The sequence below is a fragment of the Cyprinus carpio genome, chromosome B22 (assembly GCF_018340385.1).
Source record: "Cyprinus carpio isolate SPL01 chromosome B22, ASM1834038v1, whole genome shotgun sequence".
Classification (NCBI taxonomy): domain Eukaryota; kingdom Metazoa; phylum Chordata; class Actinopteri; order Cypriniformes; family Cyprinidae; genus Cyprinus; species Cyprinus carpio.
This window is the reverse complement of record NC_056618.1, coordinates 25741765-25769670: the sequence shown is the minus strand read 5'-3', so window position 1 is coordinate 25769670 and position 27906 is coordinate 25741765. Positions and strand designations below refer to the sequence as shown.

General features: G+C 37.0%; 3 protein-coding genes across 3 annotated transcripts in view; 2 read left to right on the top strand and 1 right to left on the bottom strand.

The window, feature by feature from the left end:
- Positions 1 to 526: 526 nt before the first annotated feature.
- Positions 527 to 7431, bottom strand: ubxn6 (UBX domain protein 6). Its single transcript, XM_042749922.1, has 11 exons — positions 7226 to 7431; positions 6286 to 6437; positions 6130 to 6194; positions 4324 to 4452; positions 4154 to 4251; positions 3749 to 3824; positions 3592 to 3676; positions 3284 to 3503; positions 3071 to 3201; positions 2051 to 2172; positions 527 to 1932 (listed from the first exon to the last, which is right to left on the bottom strand). The coding sequence occupies exons 1-11, from the start codon at positions 7306 to 7308 to the stop codon at positions 1807 to 1809; spliced, it is 1287 nt and encodes a 428-aa protein (XP_042605856.1). The 5' UTR covers positions 7309 to 7431; the 3' UTR covers positions 527 to 1806.
- Positions 7432 to 8219: 788 nt separating this feature from the next.
- On the top strand, positions 8220 to 17219 carry hdgfl2 (HDGF like 2). Its single transcript, XM_042749249.1, is given in 16 exon segments — positions 8220 to 8463; positions 8979 to 9055; positions 9610 to 9748; positions 9835 to 10008; positions 12157 to 12279; positions 12397 to 12465; positions 12557 to 12746; positions 12937 to 13021; positions 13677 to 13980; positions 14070 to 14200; positions 14483 to 14576; positions 14682 to 14723; positions 15057 to 15181; positions 16332 to 16462; positions 16544 to 16667; positions 16753 to 17219. Coding segments are annotated over 16 exon segments (2010 nt in total). The 5' UTR covers positions 8220 to 8391; the 3' UTR covers positions 16883 to 17219.
- A 913-nt stretch (positions 17220 to 18132) lies between these two features.
- Positions 18133 to 27906, top strand: part of ap3d1 (adaptor related protein complex 3 subunit delta 1) — a 28235-nt gene continuing 18461 nt past the window's right edge. Inside the window, exons 1-9 of the mRNA XM_042749862.1 lie at positions 18133 to 18437; positions 24433 to 24528; positions 24623 to 24703; positions 25649 to 25729; positions 26083 to 26190; positions 26274 to 26403; positions 27442 to 27581; positions 27660 to 27733; positions 27842 to 27891. Coding sequence (XP_042605796.1) covers positions 18342 to 18437; positions 24433 to 24528; positions 24623 to 24703; positions 25649 to 25729; positions 26083 to 26190; positions 26274 to 26403; positions 27442 to 27581; positions 27660 to 27733; positions 27842 to 27891 — 856 coding nt within the window. The 5' untranslated portion in view covers positions 18133 to 18341. The remainder of the gene's footprint in view (positions 18438 to 24432; positions 24529 to 24622; positions 24704 to 25648; positions 25730 to 26082; positions 26191 to 26273; positions 26404 to 27441; positions 27582 to 27659; positions 27734 to 27841; positions 27892 to 27906) is intronic.

Here is a 27906-nt window from a genome sequence, read left to right as displayed (position 1 = left end):
TTGGCGTTTCTTTTGGCGACGTGTTTTCTTAATTGTCTCGAATAAACTGCGCCGTAGTTTGCAGTTGTAATGGGTTTCTTACAAAGCTTGTTTAAATAAAGCATTATTTAAAAATGAACAACTTTTAATGTTAACGAACGTTTTCCTTCCAAGTGATCACATGACGTTTGGTTTCTTTCACATACACGCGTCTCATCTGACGATGCATTTTATTTCATACATCACATCACGTGCAACAGAACAATATTTTATACTTGACAAAATAGTGTAAAATACAAGCACTGATCATTTTTTAAAATAGCATGGTTTAATAAAGAAACAAGCACTTGACAATGATCTTCTGCAACAGAATCAGTCTAAAACCCAAAGTATTCACCTTGATTTTAACGTAAAATTGGGTGCATTTTTTAACTTGATTGCGCAATGTTTCTTGTGTCAGCCGCTTTAAACAAAAACAGTACTGAAAAAACATTTGTTATAATATTGTTACATTTATCATTGTGATTATAAACACTGGTTTAAAGCATTTTTTTTTTTTTTTTACAATTTACTGCACTGTATTAAAGTTATTTACCTACAGCAGCTAATGAAGCGGAAGTCTCACACATTCACAGTAAATGGTTTTTGCGTTTAAAAATAAGGTGGACCTTTGATGCCATCGCGTAGCCTTTCAAGGTATATTTCATTTATTAGCATTTGTTAGTGTGTGCAAACACAGACTAGAAAGATTAAAACTTATCTAGTGTCTGCGCTATTTCTCTCCAGAAGTTATCCATCTTATTTTTAACGCAAGTGTGCGCGTGCCTGGCCATTTGAAAATATGCGAGGCTTCCGGTGTCAATCACTTCCAGTTATTTTAACTGTACAAAAAGCAGCATTATGTTGTTTAATATTCCAAACTAATGTTTATCATATTTAAATATTAACTATAAACACACTTGTTTGTAGCACAAATAGTTTTACCTTTTACTGCACATTGTTGTGCTTCTAGTTTACACACAGAAGCTAAAGAAGCATAAGTATTGCACATTCACAGAAAACGGCTTACTTTAGAGATGTTAAGAGTTTCTTTTTAACTATGAACCAATAGGGCGGGTCAGTGTTGCCACCTTGTGGACAAAATAAATAGTGCAAAAAAATTGTTAGATTTCAGAGGGAAAATCTGGATGAAATTTATGCTGCATGTGCTTTATGCATAAAAACTGAAGGATACTTTGGGCTTACTTATACAAGTCAATTAACTGACATGGTGACACGAGTGCACATTTATCTGCATTAGGAGGTAGATTTTTGGAGACCAGAACTTTTTGTCTCATTTAAGTTGCTTTGTTACATTCATGCATAGTCTCATTTATGTTAAGCAGGAGACAAAACATTAATACAACAAAAGACAGGACTTGGTAGAGCTCATGTTAGATCAGTGCTTCTGTTGCCACAGTGGGATTTCATGGTACATCAAGATTTCTCTCTTTCAGCAGCAGCTAAAAAGTGCTTTACATTACATCAGATCCTCTCACAGACCGTTTCCAATAGAACTGAGCATCTTCCCTTATCACATAATGACGGGCCATTTTACCTCAAGCAACAATGCATTATAATAGGACAGATTGTTTGGAAATTGGCCAATAACACTCCTCATAATATCACTGACAGGAAAACTCCTGCGTTTAGCACCATATAAATCCACCTAGCACATGCTGTGGACACGATGCATCAGGCCCATCCTGTGAAACCGTGGGGGATGATGGGAGAGAAACTCGTGAGATAGCGCAGGCGGGGGCAGCAGCGACTGGGGACGCTAAATGTTCAGCTCAGGGTCTTGATGTTCTCTAACAGTGCGGCTTTAAGCAGAACCGCAGTCTTTCCTCCAGCTGCAGCGATGTCTGCCTGCACTGCAGCGTCCCACGAGAAGGTCAGCAGAGCTGCTGGGGCCTGGAAGGTGAAAACAAATGTTTGATTCAAGTATTGATCATTTTGTATTGAATCAAACATTGTGGACTGTTTCGTTTAAACTTGGTTTTCATTTTTTATTTAATTAAGAGTCGTTTACTTTTTTTGATTTTTGTTTTTGTAGTTTGGGTTCATTCAGATCAAGTTGTTGCCAGTCGTTCACCAGAGAATCGCGCACAAACTGGTACAACGCTGCCACCCTCTCCCACGCCAGGAAAGTGCCTGCAGAGCGTTTCAAATTGAAGTTAAGTTTGTCCAAAGATAATAGACATCTATGGGGAAAAGCATTCTGGAGTGTTTAAATGCATCAATGTGCAACTTTTGTGAAACGCATTTGATCAAAAATGTTATTTGAGACCATTCAAACTTTTTATGCCAGGAACCTCTGTGTAAGACCCCTTTTTCTAAAATCTAGAAATATATAAATATATGCAGTGTTATATTGTATTTTATTATATCTCATTTATAAAAATATAAAGTTGCGTTAAATATTTTGGGAAAATATGTGGTTAGAATAAAATAGAACTAATTTTATAGGTTTTACATATATACACTAGGCCTGTCATTCGATTAAAACATTTAATCGCATGACTGTCATGACTTAACTCGTGATTAATCACACATTTTTATCTGTTCTAAATGTACTTTAATACTTTTCAAGTTTTTAATACTCTAATCAACATGGGCAAATATCCTTTATGCAAATGTATGCTTATTATTGGTAAAACCATACTCAACAGAGCATTTAGACTAGACATGTTTCAAAGGTCATCATCAAATAACTTGTTCATGTCTATTAGACACATGAAAAAAAGAAGAAAAAACATAGAAATACCATTTTCCTATTACTTCTCTTTCTTTGCACTGAGCAATTTACTTACACAAGCCTGTTTACATTTTCACACGACAGGGCAGCTCAGGAACATGCGGTACATTTATTATTCATTATTACACTTGTTTGCCTCTCTGTGCCCACAAACTGTATTTTGATGCAGCAAAATTCTCAATAAAACGTTTTCATTGATATATTTGACTGTTGCTGGTGCAGTTAAAATGTATTTGCGTTACTATGTTATTAACGTGTTAACTTTGTCAGCCCTAATATAAACAAACTACTAACCCTGGAGTATATTTTCATCTGGTAAGCGCACTCTCAGAAGTGCGTAGTTGTACTTTCTTCTCTCCCTCTGCTCTTCTTTCTCACGCATGGCTTTAGTTCGCAGCATTGCATTTCTTTCCACGACTTCACTCCTGTGATGAAGGAAGATCATAAAAACAGGGTAAGACTTTATTGGATTAGACAGCACAAATGCTACTGTTGTTGATTCCTTACTTCTGTTGCTGTTCTCTTTTCAGTTCCTCCGCGGTCAGATTGTAGAAGTCTGGGGGAAGCTGGAAGTGTGTGGCGTGCTTTGAGGGTCTGAAGACCTGCGTCTGACGGTCCAGCTTCGCTCTGACCGGCTCGCCCTTCTGCAGCCGCTCCACATGAGCCTTCATCTGCTCCAGAGCCTCAGATTCCTGCGCCGGTAACACCAGGAACTCCTCAGTCCTGTCTGAGAGACATTATTCATCCATGTGAGGACTTTGGCATCAAAGATATTGCACATTTTACATTTAAATTTAATGCTATTCATGTATTACCTTCGCCGTCCACCGGCAATGTGGTGCTTTCAAATCCCAACGCCTGAAGATACTCGCGAGATCCTTCAATCCCACTGACGTTCTCCTTTGAGTTAAACAACAAAACATGAGTGAATCTGCTTTTTTCTTTCAATCCTGAAAGTGAAAATGTACGTACCTGAAACACTTTGTTGCTAAGTTTGATCTTCCTGTACTTCTCCTCAGTCGGATTCTTACAGATGTTTTCGATGTACCTGTGTCCACACATTGAGATTCAGGGGCCGTTTACACAACGTTTTCAGCCAAAAACGGGATTTTTTTTAATGCGTTTTGTCTGTTTGTTTGCATGACAACGGTGTTTTGGGGACTGATAACACACATTTTTGAAAACGCCACTGTTATCGTTTCCGTGTAAACACCCAAAACGGGAATCTAAGTGTTAGGTTTGTGGACATGCGCAGTACGTGTCGATTTTAAAGGCAAACGTGAACAAACAAAACGTAACGTAAACGTAACCTCAGTCGAACACCGTACAAACTCGCTGACATACTGTAGTGCAAAGTTTGAATGAAATAGTCCTCACTTGCTAATGATGTCAACTGCAGCCTTTACTTTCTCTTTGTCTTTATTAAAGTTGTGAATCATCATAATGGAGGCCTCTATCGCATCTTCTGAGAACCTCTGTGAAGAAAAAAGAATGTTCAGTAACTTCCAAATGGAATCTCTTCAAGATTTTGTCTGTAATAAGCTCACCATTAGAATGGCTTCCTTTATGTGCATCTCTTTTTCAGTCTTTGTTAAGGTTTTTCCAGTGAGAGGACAGATGAAGAAAACACCCGGCACTGAGAAACAAGATGGATCCTTTTGTGGAACACAGGCCCCCTTGAAAAGGTACAAATAAATACAGTCGGTAAAAGAGCAATGCTGCTGCTGTTGAAATGAGCCTGTACTGGATCTGAAATCTTAAAGGGACAGGTCACTCAAAAATAAAAATTCAATCGTCATTTATTTAAGACAAATTATAAATAAAAAGGTGTCCTTTTATTATTGCTGGCACAAAATCCTGCACACTTCTTTGTGAAATTGAAATATGGCAATTTTGAACCAAACCCCAAACCAAATAAATAACACAAATAAAATAAATCTCTATAAACAAACTAAGGCTTTGCCTGTGCTCTTTCCATTAAAAATTAGAGGCAACCCCTGCAATTTCATCATGATCCAAACAAAGATGTTTTTATTCAGAATTGTGTGACTTGCGTTTTGTGAAGCTACTCATAAAATATATCTGCACGAAACAAATTCACTCTCTGCCAGCAGGTGGCGCTTACGGAGCAGCAGCAAGGAAAGCAGACAGAATTTCACATTCTATAACGTTCTCATTATAATGCCGTTTATGGCAGATTTGTGCTATATTTTTATCTACATTATCAAGTGATTCCTGAAATCGCCTGTGCGTTTTCTAAGCCATATGAACAATTTATTGAAGTATGCCTACTATTGAACAAATGATGAAAAAAGCACTATTGCATTATTATAACATCAGTATTTAGAAACATCTTAAAGCAATTTGACCGTCTCAAATAACTCAGATAGTCAATATTGGGCATTGCATTTGAGCATGAAACTAAACACTGGTAATATGCATGTTAATAAATGTTAATATCCCAATGCATCCTATATTAGATTAATCTGTATGTAGCTAACCGACATCACTATATGATTTCAAAGCCATTGCTTTCAGACTTATAATTGCGAGAAAAAAAGTCAGAATTTTGAAATATAAACTTAACTTTTTTTATTCTTTTATTCTATGGCTTCCATAGACTGCTACTTTTAAAACTGACATTTTCTGCCACCAGATAGGCTCTGCCCACAAAAAAAATGTCATCGCTGTTTGCAAACAACGAAATTGGTCTAAAAGTAGCCTAAAAAAGGTTTACATATATCCGGAGCGCTATTCCAGCCGTAGTATATCCCATCACGCATCATGTTGTAAAATAAATCATGAGACTTTTTGCTGAGATCTCGTGAGAGATCACGGAAACCTTTCCGGTGTAAGTTAAATATTAATATAATAATTCGATATTACATATAATTTGGTAGTTAAACAAAGCGTTGCACCTTTTATTGGTGCAAAGATGAGTAGTGGTGATATTTATTTTGTACAACATTTGCAACTGCTTTTTATCCCTTAATTAGCAGCACCACAAATTAAAATGTCATGTTATAGGGACGACCAAATGCAACGTATTTAAAATCAAAGTAAAGCTATGCAAACACTATAAGTGTGTCCTATCAAGTAAAGAAAAGTTCTACACGAAGTAGTCAAGTGCAAAGACCCCAAGTGTGGGTATTTGGACAAGGCATGTTCCCTCATGGTGGCTACCATGTTCAGATCGCATGACCAAATACCAGTCACATAATCAAATTCCTCTATTTTTAGACACTTTCAGTCAACGTATCAGCAAAAGCATTTGGTTTTGTGTGATTCTGAATCAATAATAAAGTCAAATCTGCCAGCTCAATGCGAACAAAAGCTACATATGGCAGACTTGCCTGGACATCTGTGTTCTTCAGGCTGGCAGCTGTGGCAGCCGCCTCTGCTTCGAGTTCTCGCTTCACTGAAATACAACGACAGAATGTGACACATTCACTAATATTCTCTGATTTCTGAGTTTAAAAAAAAAAAAAAAAAAAAATCGAATGATTTACCCTGATTCCTTATGGCATCTTGGGAGGTTTTCAGCTTTGGCCGGTGCTGTTGCTCGATCCTGGCGAGGGCCGCGGCCCCTGCTCTCTCTGCGCCCTCAGTGGGAGCTTTTCTGGGCGCTCCATGAGGAACCTGCGGGGCCTGAGGTTTAGAGCTGCAGGAGAAACCAGATATGTGACCCTGGTCTTAAGTAGCACAGGTATATTTATAGCAATAGCCAACAATACATCGTTTGTTTCAAAATGATCAATTTTTCTTTTAATGCCAAAAATCATTAGGATATTAAGTAAAGAGCATGTTCCATGAAGATATTTTGTAAGTGTCCTACCATAAATATATCAAAACCTATTTTTTTGATTAGTAATATGCATTGCTAAGGACTTCATTTGGACAGTTTTAAAGGCGATTTTCAAATAGTTGCATCTCTGCCAAATATCGTCCTATCCTAACAAACCATACATCAATAGAAAGCTTATTTATTAATCTTTCAGATGATCTATATGACTGGTTTGTGGCCATAAATCACCCACTCATACCTGTGCTTAAACCCGTTGTTGTAACCAATAACATCGCTGAAGCAGCCACTCCCACGTGACTACCTCGAGCCCTATCAGTAATCATAGTGATAAGGTTAAACTAGTTAAAACAGTAAAAACGCTGATACATGTCTCCGTACGTCATCTGCAGATATGATTATGTCAGAAATGCAGACAGACTGGTATAGATGCAGATTTCTGTAACGTACATAACGCCAGGTTTCAGGTGTAAAGTAATAGCTAACTTACACTTTTGACAGTTTCAAATGCGAAACCGTCTATAATAAGAAAACGTGTTATTCGAGGTATCGTGGTCTGCTCATTAAAAGCTGATTATGTGTGGATAAGGTTGGGTTTAATGTCGAAGCGCAGCTGTCTGGAGAACTTGTGATCTTTTAACGGTTACCTGCTGTCATCTGTGAGCTTCTTTCCTGGCCCTACTGACTTGAATTTTATATCCTTCTTAATGTCGTCGAAGAACTTCTTCATTCTTAGCGATACACGGTGTGCAAAAAGAAAAAGGTTTTTCAGCAATGAGAGTCGCCGCCGCCAGAGCGATGTGTTTACAACTGAACGAGGACGAGGGTCTCAACCGGAAACACGCGCATGACGCGACCGTGACGCAGACGATGTTTTAGCGACATCAAGCGGAGGGGAGGGACTGATCCTTAAAACACTGACCCCTAAAACATTTTGTGATGATTATTATTATTATTACAAGGTGTGATCTGTCTGATTTTATTTATTAAGAGTCATATTTAACGTATTTATTTTATTTTCGTTTATTTTATTCATTAATTTATTTACTCTGCTTCTATTTACCATATTTTTTGTATGTTTTTCTTTTTCGTTACATGTGAAACTTTCTGCCTTTAATGATCTTCTGAAGGAAGTGTAATTTCTGTTTCATTAATAAAAATAATTTAAAAAAGTTCTGTTCTCCATGATTTTTTTCCATTTTGAAGGCCTTCAGGTAGGTTCTTATGTATAAATTGAGCTGTCAAATCGTACAAAAAAAAAAAAAAAACCAAAAAAAATCATATGTTTAACATTTACTGTTTTATTTAGAAATCTTAAGAGTTAGTATATGCCAAATAGTTATTCCTCGAAACTACTAAAATAAACGTTCGGGAGTTAATGTATATATTATTTTTTTAGATAAAAAAAATACATTCATATAAGTGCAGTTACATTCCAGTGAATGCATTTTGAATAGATGATTTAATAAACACAAATATGAAATGATTTTTATGTTCTCCCAGTTTCATTTTCAACACCGTCGTTTCATAATCAAGTCTGTATAATATAAACTAAAGTCTTTAGCGGTGTACACATTGTACATTCTTATTGGTGGACGTGTAGAGTGACAGTCCGTTCCTCCAATCGTCGTTCTCAGGAGAGGCGGGACTTCCGCTGACAAAAAATGGAATGAGCGGAAACCGCTGCAGAAACCAACCGCCTTTCCTCGCCTACTGTACCCGAACCAGGTCTCGCTGTCTGTCGGCCTGAAAAACGGACCGCGGACGACCACGAACGAGCAGGACGAGGAGCGGTGCATAGAGGGACGACAAGATGCCGCACAACTTCCGGCCCGGGGATCTTGTGTTTGCTAAAATGAAGGGATATCCCCACTGGCCGGCCCGGGTAAGGGAAGACAAGATGACGAGCTTCTTCTGGGCGGGTGGTCTTGTCTTTGCCATGTGTATACACGTATAGTTTTTCAAAACAAACTCGGATTATATATTACCTCAGAGTCTAAACATCTTAATTATGAGTTTATTTCGTATTATTATTAGCCTAGTTACGAGGCTAGCTTGTTTGCTGGAGGAGCAGCAAAGGTCGCGTGTCCGCAAAGTCTTGATTGTTTTTGTATTTTATACATTAGGAATCAGCTTTAGATGCACAGTGAGGTAAAACCTGAACAATTACTACATGTTAGACTTGTGGCTGTTGTGTTCCTTTGGTTTAATAACATGTTAAATGCAGCGAGGGGGGTCAGGTTGTTATGTTTACACATGGAGATGCTTTCTTGCACGTGACTTAACTTACTCGGCGCGGAGTAGAAAAAACATTTACTAATCAGTTCTTAATTCTAGAAACTTGCACTACTGGAGGTCTGAAGAACATGTGATAACCTTCTTTTAATATTTCTCCTCCAGATTGAAGATGTTGCAGAGGGGGCTGTCAAACCTCCGCCTAATAAAGTCCCCATTTTTTTCTTTGGGACTCATGAAACGTACGTATATCTGGATCTGAATGAGCACCAGATGATGATACATGGATGCATGATATTTGTTATGAGCTGTGTGCATTATCGTAGTGTTTTCTCTGTTTTTTAAAGTATGGTGGGGCCTTGCTTGTCTAAACTGTTATGGAGTAATGGGTGGTACTAGAAGAAACTTTTTAGACCAAATTTGTTTACTTTTTCAATCTGAGAACTTTGTGGAGACCTTCATATATTAAAATCGGCATGAAATGAAAAACCACCCCATGTATTGTCTCATTTGTAAGTCGCTTTGGATAAAAGCGTCTGCTAAATGTAAATGCATGTTGCAGATATTAACATAAACACTTCATCCGTACAGTTTCATGCGTTTTAACCTCATGATGTTTAATTAAAATGCCATAAAAATTTGTGTAATGTTCACATTTTTACAACAATACGTAGAACCACATGTATTTTTTGATTATCTGTTGCACTCGTGTGTAGGTCACAATACAGAAGAACAGATCTGTTGCTCTTTCTGTTTCGTCCCAACTTTATAATACTGATTTTAACTTTCCTTTCAGAGCATTCCTTGCACCCAAGGACCTTTTTGCATTTGAAAAGTACCAAGACCAATATGGGAAGCCCAACAAAAGGAAAGGGTTCAACGAAGGCTTGTGGGAAATCCAAAACAACCCTCATGCCTCCTATAGCACACCTGCAGTAAGACTTCATTTCTCTGTCCATAATCATCTTGTGGTTCATGACAACAAATGCTGATTTGTAACATCTTCCTTGTATTTGTTTAGCCTGCATCATCATCATAGTGCTGATTTGTAAAATATTCCTTGTCGGGAAGTGATGCGGAAGATGACGAGGAAGCGGTGGTACCGAGGAAAGCTGAAACGGGAAGTAATGATTCTGACTCTGGAAGTGAGGATCAAAGGAAGACGGCAGTGAAGCGCAAAGCTCCTGCTGCAAAGGTATCCAAACTCGAAACAAGCCAACATGATTGATTGTATATCCTCACTGTCATCTCATCTGTCATATTTCTCGCTTCTCTTGCAGTTTTATGCATTATACTTTCAGGTGCTCTGAATTTCTCTTTTCAAAGCTCTTAATGTCAGCTTTAGTTAGTTAGAAATACACTAGTGTTAAACAGAAGAGTGTTAGTGGTTGTAGAGTAATCAGTGTAGTGCAAGTAGTTTTTATTTACGCAGTAGAGTCATTCTGTGTTATGAATGTATTCATAGCTATGCCTCAAGTATATGGTTTTTTTATGTTTATGTTCTGTTGTACACATACGCTATATGTTCATGTTAAAAATGAACTATACTTTGGGCTTAAAGGACGTAGTTTGGCACAAAGGGCCATTCACACCAAGGATGATAACATTAAAGGATTAGTTCACCCAAAAATGAAAATTCTGTCATTAATTACTCACCCTCATGTCGTTCCAAACCCGTAAGAACTTTGTTCCTCTTCGGAACACAAATTAAGATATTTTTGATGAAATCCGGGAGCTTTCTGACTCTGCATAGACAGCAATGCAACTGATACGTTTAAGGCCCAGAAAGATAGTAAGGAAATTATTAAAATAGTCCATGTGACATCAGTGGTTCAACTGTAATTTCATGAAGTTACAAGAACAATTTTTGTGTGCTAAGAAAACAAAAATACAAACTTTATTCAATAATTGCTTCTCATCCATGTCAGTCTTAAATGCATGTTCACGAGAGAACCACGATGCATGCATGTGTACTATCCCTTAAACTAAATAGTTATAGTAATTGTTCTAAATCTATGATAGAAGGAAAGTTGACACCACAATTAAATTATTACAACTCAGAGAAATGATATCATGGGAATCACTTTCAGATCGATTTTTCCAGCTGGTCAATGCTAAAAACATTGACAGCCAATCAGAATCCACTTTAAAGAACTTGAGCATTCAAAGTGGCTGACGGCAAAACTGCAGCATGCTTATAATAATAAAAAAACATATATAATATGGATTTAGCTGAAGGTGTGAACGGATTAGTTCACTCCAGAAATAAAATTTCCTGATGATTTCCTCACCCCCATGTCATCAAAGTTATTCATGTCTTTCTTTCTTCAGTCGAAAAGAAATTAAGGTTTTTGAGGAAAACATTAGGATTTTTCTGCATATAGTGGACTTCGATGGGGATCAGTGGGTTGAAGGTCCAAACTGCAGTTTCAATGCAGCTTCAAAGGGCTCTACACGATCCCAGCTGAGGAATAAGTGTCTTATCTAGTGAAACGATTAGTCATTTTCTGAAAAAAATATCATTTCTATACTTTTTCACCACAAATGCTTGTCTATCTATGTGATGTGCGTCTGCATTATGCAATTATGTTGGAAAGGTCACGTGCGGTTAGTTTACTTTGGTTCAAAAAGGTATGGTAGGGAAAAAAAACTAAATTTTCTCCTGCAACCTCAAAATCGTCTGATATCGTTGGTTTACTTATTTTTATTTATTTTTTTGTAAAAGGCGTTTAACTTTCTTTGCACGTTCACTTTGTAAACAGTGGGTCGGTACTTCCGCCTACAGTATGTCACGTATGATCTTTTCGATGTGATTAAGTGCAAGATGAGCATTTGTGGTTAAAATGTGTGTGTGTGTGTGTATATATATATATATATATATATATATATATATATATATATATATATATATATATATATATATATTTATATTTTTTTTTTTTTTTTTTTTTTTTTTTTATTTATTTTTTATATTTTTTTTTTTTTTTTTTTTTTTTGACAAGACCCTTATTCCTTGGCTGGGATTCTGATGAGCCCTTTGAAGCTGCACTGAAACTGCAATTTGGACCTTCAACCCTTTGATGTCTGTTGAAGTCCACTAGCTATATGGAGAAAAATCCATTAATGTTTTCATCAAAAACCTTACTTTCTTTTTGACTGAAGAAAGAAAGACATGAAAATCTTGAGTGACATGGAGGTGATTAAACTAGTCCTTTAATGCTTGCATAAACTACTTTTATGGTGCTTTTGTGTCTGTTTTGAAACTTGAAAGCTTGATGTGAGTTTAATTGAATTGCTTGAACGAGATATAGATAAAAAGCATGTTTTATGTCAAATTTAGCAGCGGCCACCAGTGAAGAGAACACGGGCGTCATCCAGTGATCGAGATGGAGAGGAGAGTGGATCTCCCTCAGAACCTGAACCATCACCCAGCTCGGACTCTGACTCCGGCAAAAACAGCGACCAGGTATTCCCGCCTGAAATTTGCTCAAACATCTCATAGCTTCATTACTACCAAAAATGCTGTGTAGTTAATATAATGCACATTGAAATCATATAAACAAGTTACTAATGTGTTCTCTAGGACTTCACGCCACAGAAGGAGTCGGGCGGTCGAGGCGGAAAAAAGCCAGCAGGCAGAGGCAGGAGGAAGGTGAGACAACCACATGCGGCCATCTATAATTACATACTTGCTTGATCTTACACTGTTTTTTTTTTTTTTTTTTTTTTTTTAATTGTTTTAGTATGGATCTTCTTGATCTTATTCAGTTTTTTGGTCCCAGTCAGATCAGAGGGCCGTCAGGAGCGATTCAGAAGATGAGAAGCCCCGGCCGGCCGTCTCTGGATCCGAATCGCAGTCTGGATCCAAATCCGACTCCGATTCAGAACCTCCTCCTCCTCCTGCAAGGAAAGCCCCACAAGCGCGCAAGAAAGGTGAGAACATGTGCTTTGCAACATGAAGCCAGCACATATTATAATTAGTTTTAACGGTTGAGTAGTTGCGTTGAATGGCAGCACAGTAGATGGAAACTTTACCTGAGACAGTTGTCCTCAGATATCAGGAATCCTAGACAAGTACATCAGAATACTAAAGGACAGTTTTCTTTTTGCGTCATTTTCCAAGCGGATAAACCACCACCAAAGCCTCGGGGAAGGAAAGCCAAACCAGCTCCAGAAAGGGCTCCTTCCTCTTCATCAGACAGCGATAGGTGAGTTTGGTTTATCTGTTCGTTTTAAGAATTTTTACATGTTTTTACACTGATGATGATAATAGTATTTCCTTTCCGTCATAAATCAGTTAAAGGGTTAGTTCACCCAAAAATAAAAATTACCCCATGATTTACTCACTCTCAAGCCATCCTAGTTCTATATGACTTTCTTCTTTCAGACGAATACAATCAGAGTTGTATTAAAAAATGTCCTGGCTCTTCCAAGCTTTATAATGGGGGCTGAGTTTTTTAAACCAAAAAAGTGCATCCATCCATCATAAAAAGCTCTTCTTGGCTCCGGTGGGTTAACAAAGGCCTTCTGAAGTGAATCGATGTTTGTGTAAGAACATTACCCACATTTAAAGTCTTCTAAACTAATGTCACATGGACTATTTTAACAATGTCCTCGCCACATTTCTGAACCTTGATTGTGTAAGGATCCTGTCTATGGGAGGGTCAGAAAGCTCTCAGAATTCATCAGAAATTTCTTAATTTGTGTCTGAAAATGAACGAAGGTCTTACAGGTTTGGAACGATATGAGGCTGAATAATTAAAGATAGAATATCCCTTTAATATGTCGACAAAAATAAAATTCACATAATCATGACTTGAAGGAAACATGGATGATTGTTTGAGTTTGAAATTTTATTCAAAGTGACAGTGAGACGGACCGCGTCAGCGAGTGGAAGAAGAGAGACGAGGAGCGGCGGAAGGAACTGGAGGAGCGAAGGAAGAAAGAGGAGGCTGAAGAGCTCCGTCGGCTCCGGGAGCGAGAGAAAGAGGAGGAAGAGAAAAGGAAAAAGGAGAAAGAGAACAAGGCCAGGAGAGGAAGCAGCAGTGACAGCAGCAGCAGCAGCTCTGACAATGACGTGGATGATCACCCTCTCAAAAAATCCAAGAAACCTCCGCCTCCCCCCATCCCCGCACCTTCAGACTCCGACTCGCCACCACCTGCAGAGGCCAGTCACCAGAACATTAGCCAGACTCTCTCTACTAGTGCCGCTGCTCAAAATGTTGACTGCTTGGGTTGTGTGTTTTTCCTCTTTAGGTGAAGAAATCCGCCAAACGTCAAGACAGCCGGAAAGGGCGGCATAAGAAAGAGAAGGAGGTGAAAGAGAAAAAAGAGAGGAAGATCAAAGAAAAGAGGCCTCAGAGATCAGAGGAGAAAGAAAAAACGAGGCATGTATTTGGGAGTGTTAATTTGATATAGTATTCTGAATTAGCCATTATTTTTACGTTTCAATTTTATTTGAGGTTTTAGTGATTTCCATTTAATGTTTATTTTATTTCAAATAACAAAAATGTGGTGTTGGTGTATTCTTCTTCTTCATATTATTATTATTATTATTATTATTATTTTTTTTTTTTTTTTTTTTTTTTTTTTTTTTTCTGTTTTTTTTTTTTTTTTTTTTTTTTTTCTGTTTTAATAACCTTGACAATAACACCACTGTTTCCCACAAGGCATAAGGCCGAGAAGCCGAAACGGAAACCGACGCGTCTATCTGAGAAGAAAGTCGAGAAGAAAAAAGGTCAAATGAAACATGTTCTCATGGCTGTTCAGTCCTTTCGAGTCATTTTACGGGCCGTCAGACTTTTTGAATTGTTTTTGTGTCAGTGTGTATATATTGTTTATGTTGATCTGTATATATATATTATTAAGATCCATAAAGTGATGAGGTTTTAACTGAAAGTTGACAACCCAGTAAGTATTGACATCATCAGCCTACCCATGTCACTTAAAACACAAAATTAAAATGACCGGAAACATTGTTCTGCCAATTTTACAGCAAAGTCCAGTATTCAAGCAAGCAATGAGTTTGGTCATATTCTCCTAGGATGTCGATTCATTGAATCAGTTGATTCAAACCTGTTCATATGGTTCAATGGTATTTAATGAACCACCCATGACCTCTAAACTTCCAAAATGCTGTTGAATTTAGTCTTTATTTATAGGAGAGGCTGTATGTGTGAAAATGACGTGATGTGTGAATTACCCTGGTGTCATTCTGGTTTTCTGCTTCCTTTCAATCTGTAGGACATTGAGAAGTGTCTGCAGGCCCTGGACGAGCTCAGCTCAGTACAAGTAACCACTCAAATCTTGCAGAAGAATGCAGATGTTATTGCCACACTCAAAAAGGTACAAACATTTGCCATTTATAATCCATTTCAAGGGATAATTCACCCAAAAATGAAAATTCTGTCATTACTTACCCTTATATTGTACCAAACCTGTAAGACCTTCGTTTATCTTCGAAACACAAATTAAGATATCTTTGATACATTCTGAGGGCTCTCTGACCCTCCCATAGACAGCAAGGATCCTAACACGATCAAGGCTCAGAAACGTAGCAAGGGCATCGTTAAAATAATCTGTGTCATCAGTAGGTCAACTGTAATTTTACAAAGCTTTTTTTTTTTTTTAATTTTACAAGAATACTTTTTAACAATTTGTCTCCTCTGCGTCACCCTATAGCGCCATTTTATAGAGTATCCACTGAACGTAAACAACGTATGCAATGTGTGTGTATGCTTTGATCTGAACGTAAACAACGTATCCACGTACATGCGTTGTTTACGTATGTGATATGAATTGTTGAATAAAGTTGTTATTTTTGTTTTCTTTGCTCACAAAAAGTATTTTCGTAGCTTTGTAAAATTATGGTTAAACCACTGATGTCACATGACGTGGTTTTTCAGGCAATGCGAAAAAGGAATAATTCGCAAAACTGCAATGGAATTTTTTTTTTTTCACATTAACAGGTCACATGGCATACGTAAAAAGTCATATGATCATTCCTCTGTTCTATAACCTCCAAGAAACACTTCATATGTGGTTGCTCTCAAGTATAAGGGCTTTCCCTGCCATTAATGCTTAGAGTATTTACACATCCCAGAAGCTGCTCTCCATGCTGCTTCTGTCAAGATACACGCATATGGAAAAAAAAATCGTTTTAGTCGCATAACATTGGTTAATGGAAACGCTGTAATTTTGCAATACTTTTTTATTGACATTTAAAAACGGTTTTCATTTTTTGGATGAACTATCCTTTTAATGAGAAGTATTTCCAAGTAAAACAACATATTCAACAAGAGGAAAAAAAATGTACGATCGAACTTAATTGAAGCCAAATAATTTAATTTTGATTTAAATAATAATAGTTATTATTAAATAATAAACAACTATTAAAGGCTAAAATAAAATATATGATATATTATAAACAATTTAATAATTAAATATATATATATATATATAAATAAATACTTGTAGGCTTCTGACTGTCTTTTATGTTTTGTGATTATATGTTAGATGTGAGGTTATTGTTAATGTTAATGCAGTCTACAATAAACTGAAGCTCCAGTTCATTGGCAAGGTTGAGACCACTAAGGCAGGAAAAGATGAAATGGATGAAGAGAACAAAGAGAAAGATGAGCAAAACGCAGGTATGCTGTCAGTTACAAGTTTTCACATGCAGTAATCAAATGAGTTTTAGAACATGCTTGTTCTTTGTGCCTTCCTTCCAGATGACTCTAAACCAGTGAACGGAGAGTCAGAGAGTGAGAAAAAAGACGTTTCTGAATCGGAAAGCAACCCCAAACCCACAGACCAAGAGAAACAGGATGAGAACAAATCCCCGAACGGCATCAGGTGAAGAGCAGCCACCTTTTGCTTTCCTGGTCCTTAAGCAAAATAATCACACAGCTTGCCAATTAATTTTGTATTGGTCTTTCAGGCCCAATCCAGACGAGCCAGCAGAGCAGCAAACACACACGGCTGACTCCACAGAGGCCGATCCGGCAGCAGACACAGACGTGAAAGAGGACAGTAGAGCGCAGGACGAGCAGATGTCTTCTGAGAGCTGAACGATTCACAAACACACTTTGGCTTCCTTCATTCGTCTGTGTTACTTTTTGTCCGCCCACCTTTGTGATCTACATGAGTTTCTCGTGTTGTACATAAAACGTGATATGAACATTATTAGCACTTTTGAATTGAGACGTCATGAGGCCAACAAGCGCCTTAATCTAAATGTTCAGTGTGGAGGATTCTGCGCTACACACATCCGGTCAGTCGAGGACGAGCATTTTATTTCAGAACCACGCTGACGTCGAGGAGGAAGAACACCGAAGCCCCAATGTATTTGAAGACTGTGCTTGTATTATGTAGCCGCTTTTTATGAGTAAAACCTTTTTTGCTTTAGTTTTTTTATGAACAAAAATAAGGAAAATGTAAAAAAAAAAAAAAAAAAAAAAAAAAAAAAAAAGAGAGAGAGAGAAAGGAGTCTGGTTTTGTGTTGATTGACTCACTAAGCCGTACAGCAAAGGATCATGAAGCTTCATCATCATTCTCATTATTTTATCTGTCTGGTATGGATTTCAGTAACCTTCAGTGTCGATGGACTTTCACTAAACTAACAAACTGTAGACCGTTTGTTGTCCGTTGTTTGGTATTCTAATAATAACATATTACATCTGCATAGGTTGACCCAACAATGCTATTCTTTATTTGTCTGTCACAAAACATGCTTATCATTCTTATTATAAACCTGTTTTGTTTTTTTTGTTTTGTTAATTGGTGATGGTTTTTTTTTTTTTTTGTACCCTAGTATTAATTAAATTTTTCGGATGTTTTTTTTTATTTTGAGTGATTTATTATTTAATACATGTTTCATATTGTTCAGGATGTGATACTAACATACTGCCTAGTACATACTACGAAGTATAGACTGCTTCTAGGTCTATGGTATATAGGTCTATGGTACTAGAGTGGTACCGCTTTATTTAAATTAACCTATTTATTTTATTTAAAGAATAAATTACAATAAAAGATCATATAAAATAACGAAAAGAGGAAATCTCAATCATAAATATATACATAAGTAATACTAAGTTATTTGCTTTTTTTATTCATATAGTATTTAGTTAGAAAACACTGTCTGATTCAACATAATATCTCCGGGAAGTAAGGTTTAGTTTATTAGAATTATTTATTTATGCAATCTGAAACTGTAGTTTGTGAATCCAATAAGCACGTCAAAATCCTAAACACCGAAAAGCGTCACGCAGGGAAGCGTACAGCGCGTCGCGTCGCGTCGCGTCGCAGTGTGGATGGGTTTGCCAGTCAGGTGATCGCTCCGCCATTTTTGTCAGCCATTTCCTTCACTGGTCCGCTGCAGATCAGCGCTTAGAGAAAGAGCGAGACGCCTCCTGCACAGGCCGCTGTTCGGGACTGAATGAGAGACTAGCGCTCCTGCGGGCCGGTCAGTGCTCACTTAAAGCCCGTGTTCGCGGTTCGGTCTGGTGGGACAGGAGGGAAATTATCATGGCTCTGAAGATTGTGAAGGGAAGCATCGATCGGATGTTCGACAAAAACCTGCAGGATTTAGTACGTGGCATTAGGAACCATAAGGAAGATGAGGTGAGGCACTTTATCCGTTTATTTCCATTTACTTGCCTCAAAATCGGATGTTTTTGTACATTTGCATTAAATGCAGCTGGTATAACGTAAACGAATCGAGCTGATCTCGTGTCAGTGATCTCAAATCACCTGATTTCAGGTGAGCTAACCGGCTATAATCTGCCTAGATGACAACAAATTTTTTTAACACAATGAAATATTACTTCAGTACTTTCTTAGCGTTTGTGTGGCAGGTGACAGCTGTTGTAAGTGTTATAAGAACAGTCTGTCATCGTTTTGTTTATCATGGATGAGGCCAGTTAGCATTGCTAACGGTTAAGACACTTAAATACGTACGGCTAAGTGAGTACAGATTTGATCCCATCCTGTTTTTGATTCAAACCGTGTAATTATAAATGTAATAAACAGACTGGGCGTGCTAAAGAACAGATGTCGATTCTAAATAGCTGGCCTCACTAATGTGTGTCATGAGATTGGCCGTGTCTTAACACCTAGTGAGCTGCCCATCTAGACAGCATTTTCTGAGCATGTCCGAACACTCGTATGACGTTCGAGTCGAAGATTCGAACGCGCATGATGACGCAAGCGATGCTCAAAAATGTTTGATTCGAATACTGTGACGTTGACAGATGTTCGATTCGATTGTTCGAACGCACTGGTAAATGCCGATAAATGCTTGTTTCAAACGTTCCAGTGCACCTGCGATGTTAAAATGTTGGTTAAAATGAAAGTGAAAAGCAAAAAAAAGGTGAAAGTGAAACATTTGATCGAACATTTATATTATACACAAAATGCTCAGGGCGAACATTTAAACTTGCATTCGTTTTAAACATTCTGATGTGCTTATGATGCTCAGTTCGGGTCTTCAAATATGTTTAGATGAAACAGTGATGCCCAAAATGTTCGAACATTTATATAAATCCCAAAAACGTTATTTAAAATTTATGAAGAGGCATTCAAAATTCTCAAAAATGTTCCATTTGAATGCTCGAATGCACTCATGATGCCAACAGATTTGACTGTTCGAACGTGTCTGTGATGCCAATAAATGTCTGAATGGCAAATGTTTGAACTTGCATGTGTGGGCGATTTGAACGTTTTGGTGTTCAAATTCAAGTGTTCAAATGCACATATGATCCCCAGAAGAAAAGTTTCTCTCAAATATGTGAATGCACACATGATGCCCGAAAACATTTGATTCAGATGTTCGAACAGGTTAATAACGCTGAATTCAGACATCTCTGTGAAACCCACTTACAGAGTTGTTTAGTATCATTTTTGCAGAAAAATTTGTAGAATTTTTATCATATGTTAATGTTAAAAATCTTGTGTAATATAACTTGCGTTTGTTTGTTTGCTGGTTTTTATTGTATTTGATATACTTGTATTTGGCCATGAAAATAAATGTGTACTACTACTACTACTACTATACTACTACTACTACTACTACTACTACTACTACTACTACTACTACTATACTACTACTACTACTAGACATCTCTGTGATACCCAGAAATGTTGTCTAGGTAGACCGCTGAGAAGTTATGGAGACACCGCCGTCATCTTGGCTGTGAAATCACAAGTGTCAGCTTGAACACAGCATCAGGGATGAGGATCGCTGGTTTCTTGTGATTTCGTTTTGTGATGCGTGTTTGAAATGATGAATGAAATATGAAAACATTTGAAGGCCTCAGGCTGCTTGGTTACCTATAATGACAAGGCTGAATTTTCTCTTCCAATATGCTCCATCCTCGCCCCTCCCTTTGCAAAAGGGAACAAGATGAGCATTTATAATCACAAACTAGGTTTCCCCACTTTTATGGCATCAGAATACTGTTCCCTTTTTAGTAGATTCATATTGATTTTAGTCACCGGTTTGCCCTTCTAGCAGACAGCAGGTCAGTGATTTAAGTGTTATGAAATGCAGTAAACCTACTGAAGACTGATGTTAAGTGTTTCTGATGTGGCATAGCTGGTGAACGTGTCAATCTGACGCAGGATGGACCTTCCTGGATGACCTGCGTTGTCCAGTGTGGCCTTGAGTCTGTGGCAAAAAAACAGCACCACGATTACATCTACAAAAACTCACTCTCTTTATATTGGCTGTTGAACTATTCTTGCTCGTTTCCACTATTTTTACATTTATGTTACTTTAAGTTAATCTTTAAAAATACTAAGAATTTTACTATTTGCCATTTGTATGTCGTCAGAGATAATATTAAAATAATTATCTGTTTATCTGTGTTGGCCAAAATATAAATAACTGTGCCGGTTTTGGCATTATTAACTAAAATATGAATTATTAAATCATTTGTGTTAATTCCAATAAACCGAAATAAAATATAGTTATTCGTTGAAAAAAAAAAAAATAGAAATGTTGCCTTTGCAACTAGTGTAAGTTGTAAGATGAAGTACTAAAATGACTAAATGAAAACCACATCTGAAATAAAACGAAATTTAGTTTTATTTTTGAAAAACAAACAATTACAAAAAAACTGAAAATATATCTAAAAAAACTTAAATAGTATACATATCAATAATAACATTTTCTGCACTACTTTTATAATCGAGTACTAGTTGCAGCTCTACTTTGTAAACACACAAAAAGTTGCTCAAAGTTGAATCCAGTTGTTTCATTTTGCATAAATACTTGGCTTCTCATTATAGTGACTTTATACTACAATTTTGATTCAGGTCTGACTGGTTTTGCTCTGTTTGGTCGCCTACATTCATTATATTCAATATCAAACTGAGTTTAAGTCGCACCTTTTGTGCATTCAAACTCAAGCATCCTTTATTCTCTGCTTTAACGTTCCCGTTCTGGTCTCCTGGCCTGTTTAATCTGCAAACATCTGGAGTCAGGTATCAGCAAGGCTTCGTCAATGTAACCTGTGCTGGTGTACCTAGATATCGTGTCTGTTACCTGGCCAACAGTGGACAGTGCTGTGAAATATTCATAGGCTCCTGAATGAAGTGTCAGACTGTGCTCTGTTTGCTGTCTGCCAGTGGTTTCGTGTGAGACCTCTATATTTGTTTTCCACAAGAGGTGGGTGTACTTATCCAAAGCACTGGCTGGGGCTCAAAAGTAGTGAGCTGCCTACCTAAATTGTATTTTTGGACATTGTAGTTGCATTTGAAACACACAATTTGGGATTTGAATCATTTTTGGACCTTGTAGGTGTCTAATTTTACAGTTGTCAATTGTTTGCTGGTTTGTGTTTGAAAAGAAGGAAGGAATGAAGGTTTTTCTCCAGACTGTGCTCCCTTGTTTGCTTGGGAAGGACATTGAGTTCGTCTTCATACTTCAGTGACTGTTTGCTGAGATGTTTGAATCCAACTCTTGGCTAACTAACAAATATTTCACTCATGGCAATGGGCTGAAATTACCCATAATGCATGATTCATTCGAGCTGAATGAGGATTGGACAAGAACATCTTTTGGAGAACAATCTATTCCCACATGTTTCATTCTTACAGGGATGAAATTACCCATAATGCATCATTCGTGATGATTTGACAACTGTTTTAGCTCTGGAATTTCATTTTTAACTGTAATGCATCATTCGTAAGAACTACATGAAGATTTGACACAAACCTAAAGAACAGTCTTTAGATTTAGTCTCATTGGGTGGGAGTTAACGTACCCATAATGCATCATTAATTTTGGGGTGGAGTATCCCTTTAATTTACCTCACTTTTACTTGGTGAAAATCACCCATAATGCACCATTCATACGAATTTTGGAAAGATGTGACAAACCTTCTGAAGAACCTCCTACACCATATTTTCAGTCTCAGTGGGTGGGAATCACCCATAATGCACCGTTCACAAGAATTTTGTAAAGACGTGAAAAGAAATCACTCTTGAAAACCTTGATTTGCATTGTTTTTTAGTCTCTCTGGCCCTGAATTGCCCATAATGCATCATTCACAAGGGTTTTGAAGAGAGGGCTGAAAAATCTTCTGGAGAACCTATGTTTTTGTATTTACTAGGTTAAAAATCACCCATAATGCTTCATCCAGATGTGACAAAAACATTTTGAAGAATCTCACTGGGTGGAAATTACCCACAGTGCACCATTCGCAAGATTTTCATAAGGACGTGATAGGAAAACCTTCTGAAGAACTTCAGAAGGTTCAGCTTGTGTTCTCAGTCTCTCTGAGCTTAAATTACCCATAATGGTTCACATGGGGTTTGTAAAGATTACCACATATTTACACTTTTTTTTACCCCAGTGAAGATGTCTTGCTCTGCGCCTCTGTGCCCATGTAACACTTCTCTTACCCCTTCACTTGTTGCTGTCATTGCTCTGGCCGTCTCATGACTAAAGACACATGACCAGCACACTCACCAATACAACAGCACTCTGTGTTTCCCTGAGATGCAGAGAGTGTTTGTGTGCTGGGTGTTTTTTAATGAATTTATTTTTTAATCATTGAACAATGTAATGTCACTGGACTTGCGACATTGTAATTTATCAGCACTTTTAGTCATTCATTCCACATACACACACATACACACATGCTGACCTAGTTTTGAGCATTTTTCTTTTACATTTATAGTTTTAGTTTTTAGGTTTCAACAATGAATCTGTGTTGCTCTGTGGATTGTTGCTTATATATAAAGTGAGAACATGTCTGAAAAATCATGAAGCATTCAGACTGGATTTCCTTTGCTCCTAATCAGCCAAAACTTTTATCTAGACGTGCTACAAACATTAATATTTTATTAATTCTGTAATTAACACAATAATATTTTGACAAATACTGTGTAATCGCTTGTTTCAGGTGAAATCAGGCATTTAAAAAATGCAAGAACTTATGTATGAGTGTATTCAGATGTGTCACGTGCATTTAATGGAAGTGTAAGGTTGTTTGGTTGAAAAAAAAAAAAAGTAAAAAAAATAAAAATAAATAAAATAAAAAATGTTCAAATTGTTTATTAGCTCTTATGTTGCTTAAAAACCCATATTATTTATTTTTCTTGCTGTAAAACACAAAATAATTATTTGGCAGAATGGCCGACCCAGTCTTATTTTGGTATCATTGAGGTACTATTATAGTGTTTAAGTACTACTTCGAATTAATATTTATGTTGTCTAGTGTCATTTTATTTTAGTGATTTTTTTGTTATGGGTGTTTTTTTTTTTTTTTTTATAAATATGTCTGTATAGTATTTTATTTCACGTTACACTAAATGAACATGGTCAATTTTGCTTTGGCAGCTAGAAATAAGTTTAAGCATATTATAATATATACAATATTTAATGTTATTGTTATTTCAGTCCTTTGTGCTCCTGGTGTCCATTCACTTTAAATATATGGAAAGAGCAGCTTGGACAGTTGTGCTAAATATTCTAACAAAGAAAAAAAATGGGTTTGTAACAACACAACGATGACGTCATTTAGATGAACTATCATCACCTATATATTGTTTTGATAAATAATTATTTAGATATACTTTGTGTTAGAAATATGGCAAAGCACACTCTGTTAAAGTTTCAGTTTAAGATGTTTATTTTGGTTAAAGGGATACTCCACCCCAAAATGAAAATTGTTATTAATCACATACCCCCATGTCATTCCAAACCCGTAAAAGCTTTGTTTGTCTTTGGAACACAATTAAGATATTTTGGATGAAAACCGGGAGGCTTGTGACTGTCCCATAGACTGCCAAGAAAATAACAGTGTCAAGGTCCAGGAAAGTATGAAAGACATCGTCAGAATACTCCATCTGCCATCAGTGGTTCCACCGTAACGTTATAAAGTGATGAGAATAATTTTTGTACGCGAATAAAACAAAAATAATGACTTTATTCAACAATTTGTCTCCTCTGTGTCTCTCCACATCACCGTAGTGCCATTTTGGAGAATCTAAGCAGTACGCAGGCAGCGTACACTCTTCTGTGTCAGCCGCGCTGCACGTATGCACTGTTTTCTTTCAAATCAAAGCGTAAATACACTCTTTCTAATAATACTTCGTGTTCCTTCTACAGGCCAAATACATCTCGACATGCATCGATGAGATCAAACAAGAACTCAAACAGGACAACATCGCTGTTAAAGCCAATGCAGTCTGCAAGCTCACCTACGTAAGAGTGTCCATCGCTTATGTCCTCTCTGATCTGCTTCATAATGCTTTGAGCTCAAGCCGTCACTTATTCTTTTGCTTTCTCCCCCTTACAGTTGCAGATGCTTGGCTATGATGTCAGTTGGGCTGCGTTCAACATCGTGGAGGTGATGAGCTCCTCCAAATTCACATACAAGGTGAGAGGTGACGTGGAAAATAATATTAGTGCACAGTCAGACCAGATCCAGAGGTTCACAACATTTTTATTATTTATATGCTGTTTTAGTATTATTTAGGACCTTATAGCAAAGTTATGTTTATATTTTAAGTCTGTAATATTAGTATTTTTTATTTCCAATTATTTCACTGATTGAAAACAGATTTCGGTAGTTTAATGTTTATTTTATTTTATTATATATTTTTTTTTACTTTTACTATTTAATTTTAATTTTAGTTGTACTTTTGTACTGCAACACTGGTTCACATATGACTCCTTGCATTATAATTTAAGTCATAGTAATTTTGTGCTTTTGTTTTTTTTTTTTTTTTTTACATATTTTTGGTAAGATTTAATTAGGGATATAATGATTAACCATGAGCTGGTTGAAAATCGATCCAAATATGTGACGGTTGAAATCAGTTCAGATGTTAAACAAATCGTGATTCATTTAGGGGAAGGAGTTTATGTGAATGCATGTCTGAGGGGAACTTACTGTCTTTAGAAAAGTTTAGATGGTATTTTTTCTTTTCATCTTGCCTCTGTATAGTGCATATTAAAGTTCATAAGTGCAGTGCTGCTTTGTTTAAAGCAGTAACCAAGGAAACGCTTTAAGCGCCACCTGCTGGCAGAGACTGAATCTGCGTCTCATTCAGCTCATCTGCTGTTTCTGTTTCATGCAGTTTTTTTTATGTATAGTTTCACAAAACTGAAGTCAAAACATTCTGATTTTGCTTCAAATTTAATCTAATTTAAATTAAAAACTGCTCATGTTGCATGTATGCAGCATCTTTGTTTGGATCATGATTAAAATGCAGTGGTTGCCTCTAATTTTAAATGGAAAGAACAAAGCCTTTTTTTTGTTTATATGAAGAGATTTCTTTTATTTGGATTCATAAATGTCTCTTTCATCTCTTGTTTTCAGCGAATTGGCTACCTTGCAGCATCACAGTGCTTTCATGAGGGCACTGATGTCATCATGCTGACGACCAATCAGATCCGCAAGGTGCGTGTTGAACTTCCCGTTCACCTCTTTTTGTTTAGATTACGCTGGTTGCCAGTTATTACTATTATTGTTTTTAGTTAATTTAGTACATCAGGTTAAACGAAATTAAGATGAGAAAGGGTGCCTTGGAAACTAGCTGAAATAAAAAAAAAAAAATGTATATATATATAATATAATATAATATATATATATATATATATATATATATATATATATATATATATATAATATTTCATTTCAGTTAACATTTGTTTTAAGAAAATGTTTTTAATAGTTTTATTTTTAGTTTCAGTTTTAGTTGTACTATAAAAACCCTGCTGATAGCTGTAGGATGCTTTATCATCTCTCAACAGGATCTCAGTAGTCCCAACCAGTATGACACCGGCGTGGCTCTGACTGGACTTTCCTGCTTCGTGACCCCTGACCTTGCTCGCGACCTGGCCAATGACATCATGACTTTGGTAAATCCATTCACAGTGTTTACTAAAGGCAAATATTGATGTTGAGCACACATTCTTTCATTCTCACCCTTCATCCGTCTCAGATGTCTCACACTAAGCCGTACATTCGCAAGAAGGCGGTGCTGATCATGTACAAAGTGTTCCTGAAGTATCCCGAGTCCCTTCGTCCTGCATTCCCACGCCTCAAAGAGAAGCTGGAGGACCCAGATCCTGGTACGGATGCTGAACCACATCTCGCTTAACGCTAGGGCTGGGTGTCGATTCAGATGTCCCGATTCGATTCCGATTCGAAAACTCTCAATTCGATTTGATTCGATTCTTGATTCGATTCTCTCTCTCTTTTTTTTTTTTTTTTTTTTTTTTTTTTTTTGGATTACATTCAGTGAATATAGTTTGAATACAAATGCTATTGATATTGCAAGTGAGGAACTTGCTGCTACTGTGTATGTGATATGACGGTAGTTTTCTCAAATTAAACGGTAAAATGCTAATGAAGTTGGAGATGATATTTGTGTGTTCATATCATCATATAATGAGACGGCAGAGGCTGAAAACACGTTGCGCATTAGTATACGTGTAGTAAACAAAACAGTGCGTCTGCACCATCTGCTAATTATTCATTAAAGGGATACTCCATCCCAAAATGAAAATTTTGTCATTAATCACTTACCCCCATGTCGTTCCAAACCCGTAAAAGCTCAGTTCATCTTCGGAACACAAGATGAAAATTTTGGATGAAAACCTGGAGGCTTGAGACTGTCCCATAGACTGCCAAATAAATAACCTCCAGCCTCCAGGTTTTCATCCAAAATATCTTAAATTGTGTTCCGAAGATGAACTGAGCTTTTACGGGTTTGGAACGACATGGGGGTAAGTGATTAATGACAAAATTTTCATTTTGGGATGGAGTATCCCTTTAATTGCGGAAATCATGGTGCCTTATGCGTGATGTCAAATGATTCTGCAGATTTGTAGTATTACTATAGAATTTCACCTGAGCATTGCGTATCAAGCATATTTGTTCTTGGTTCTTGTCAACAGTATCTCCGCCGGATTTCTGTTGTAACATTGTGCAATGTTTGCTGAAATAAATACCGGAAAAGATCAATTTGCGGCTTTTGAGAATCAATATTGAATCTACGTCATTTAAAAAAAAAAGATTTATCTAAAAAAAAAATTCTTGCCCAACCCTAATAAACGCTAATATTTCAGGCTTCCACTTGAACTGTGTTTAAATCGTGTGCTTCCCAGGTGTCCAGTCAGCAGCTGTGAATGTCATCTGTGAACTGGCCAGAAGAAATCCTAAGAACTACCTTTCCTTGGCACCCCTGTTCTTCAAACTCATGACCTCCTCCACCAACAACTGGGTTCTCATCAAGATCATTAAGCTGGTGAGAGGTGTTGGGTTGGAAAAGGAAGTGACTCTCCGTGTTTTGTTCTGTTTCTTTAATGAGATTTCCATGTTTTAGTTTGGTGCTCTCACGCCTTTGGAGCCTCGTTTGGGAAAGAAGCTGATTGAGCCTCTAACAAACCTCATCCACAGGTAACAGTGATACTAAAACACTCCAAAGCAATCAAGCTGGACAAAAATATTAGGGTTAAATATAATATTTATTTTTGTTCTTGTCCTTCATCTTATTTGCTCCCCCAGTACCTCGGCCATGTCGCTTCTCTATGAATGTGTCAACACGGTCATAGCAGGTCAGTATCATTTGG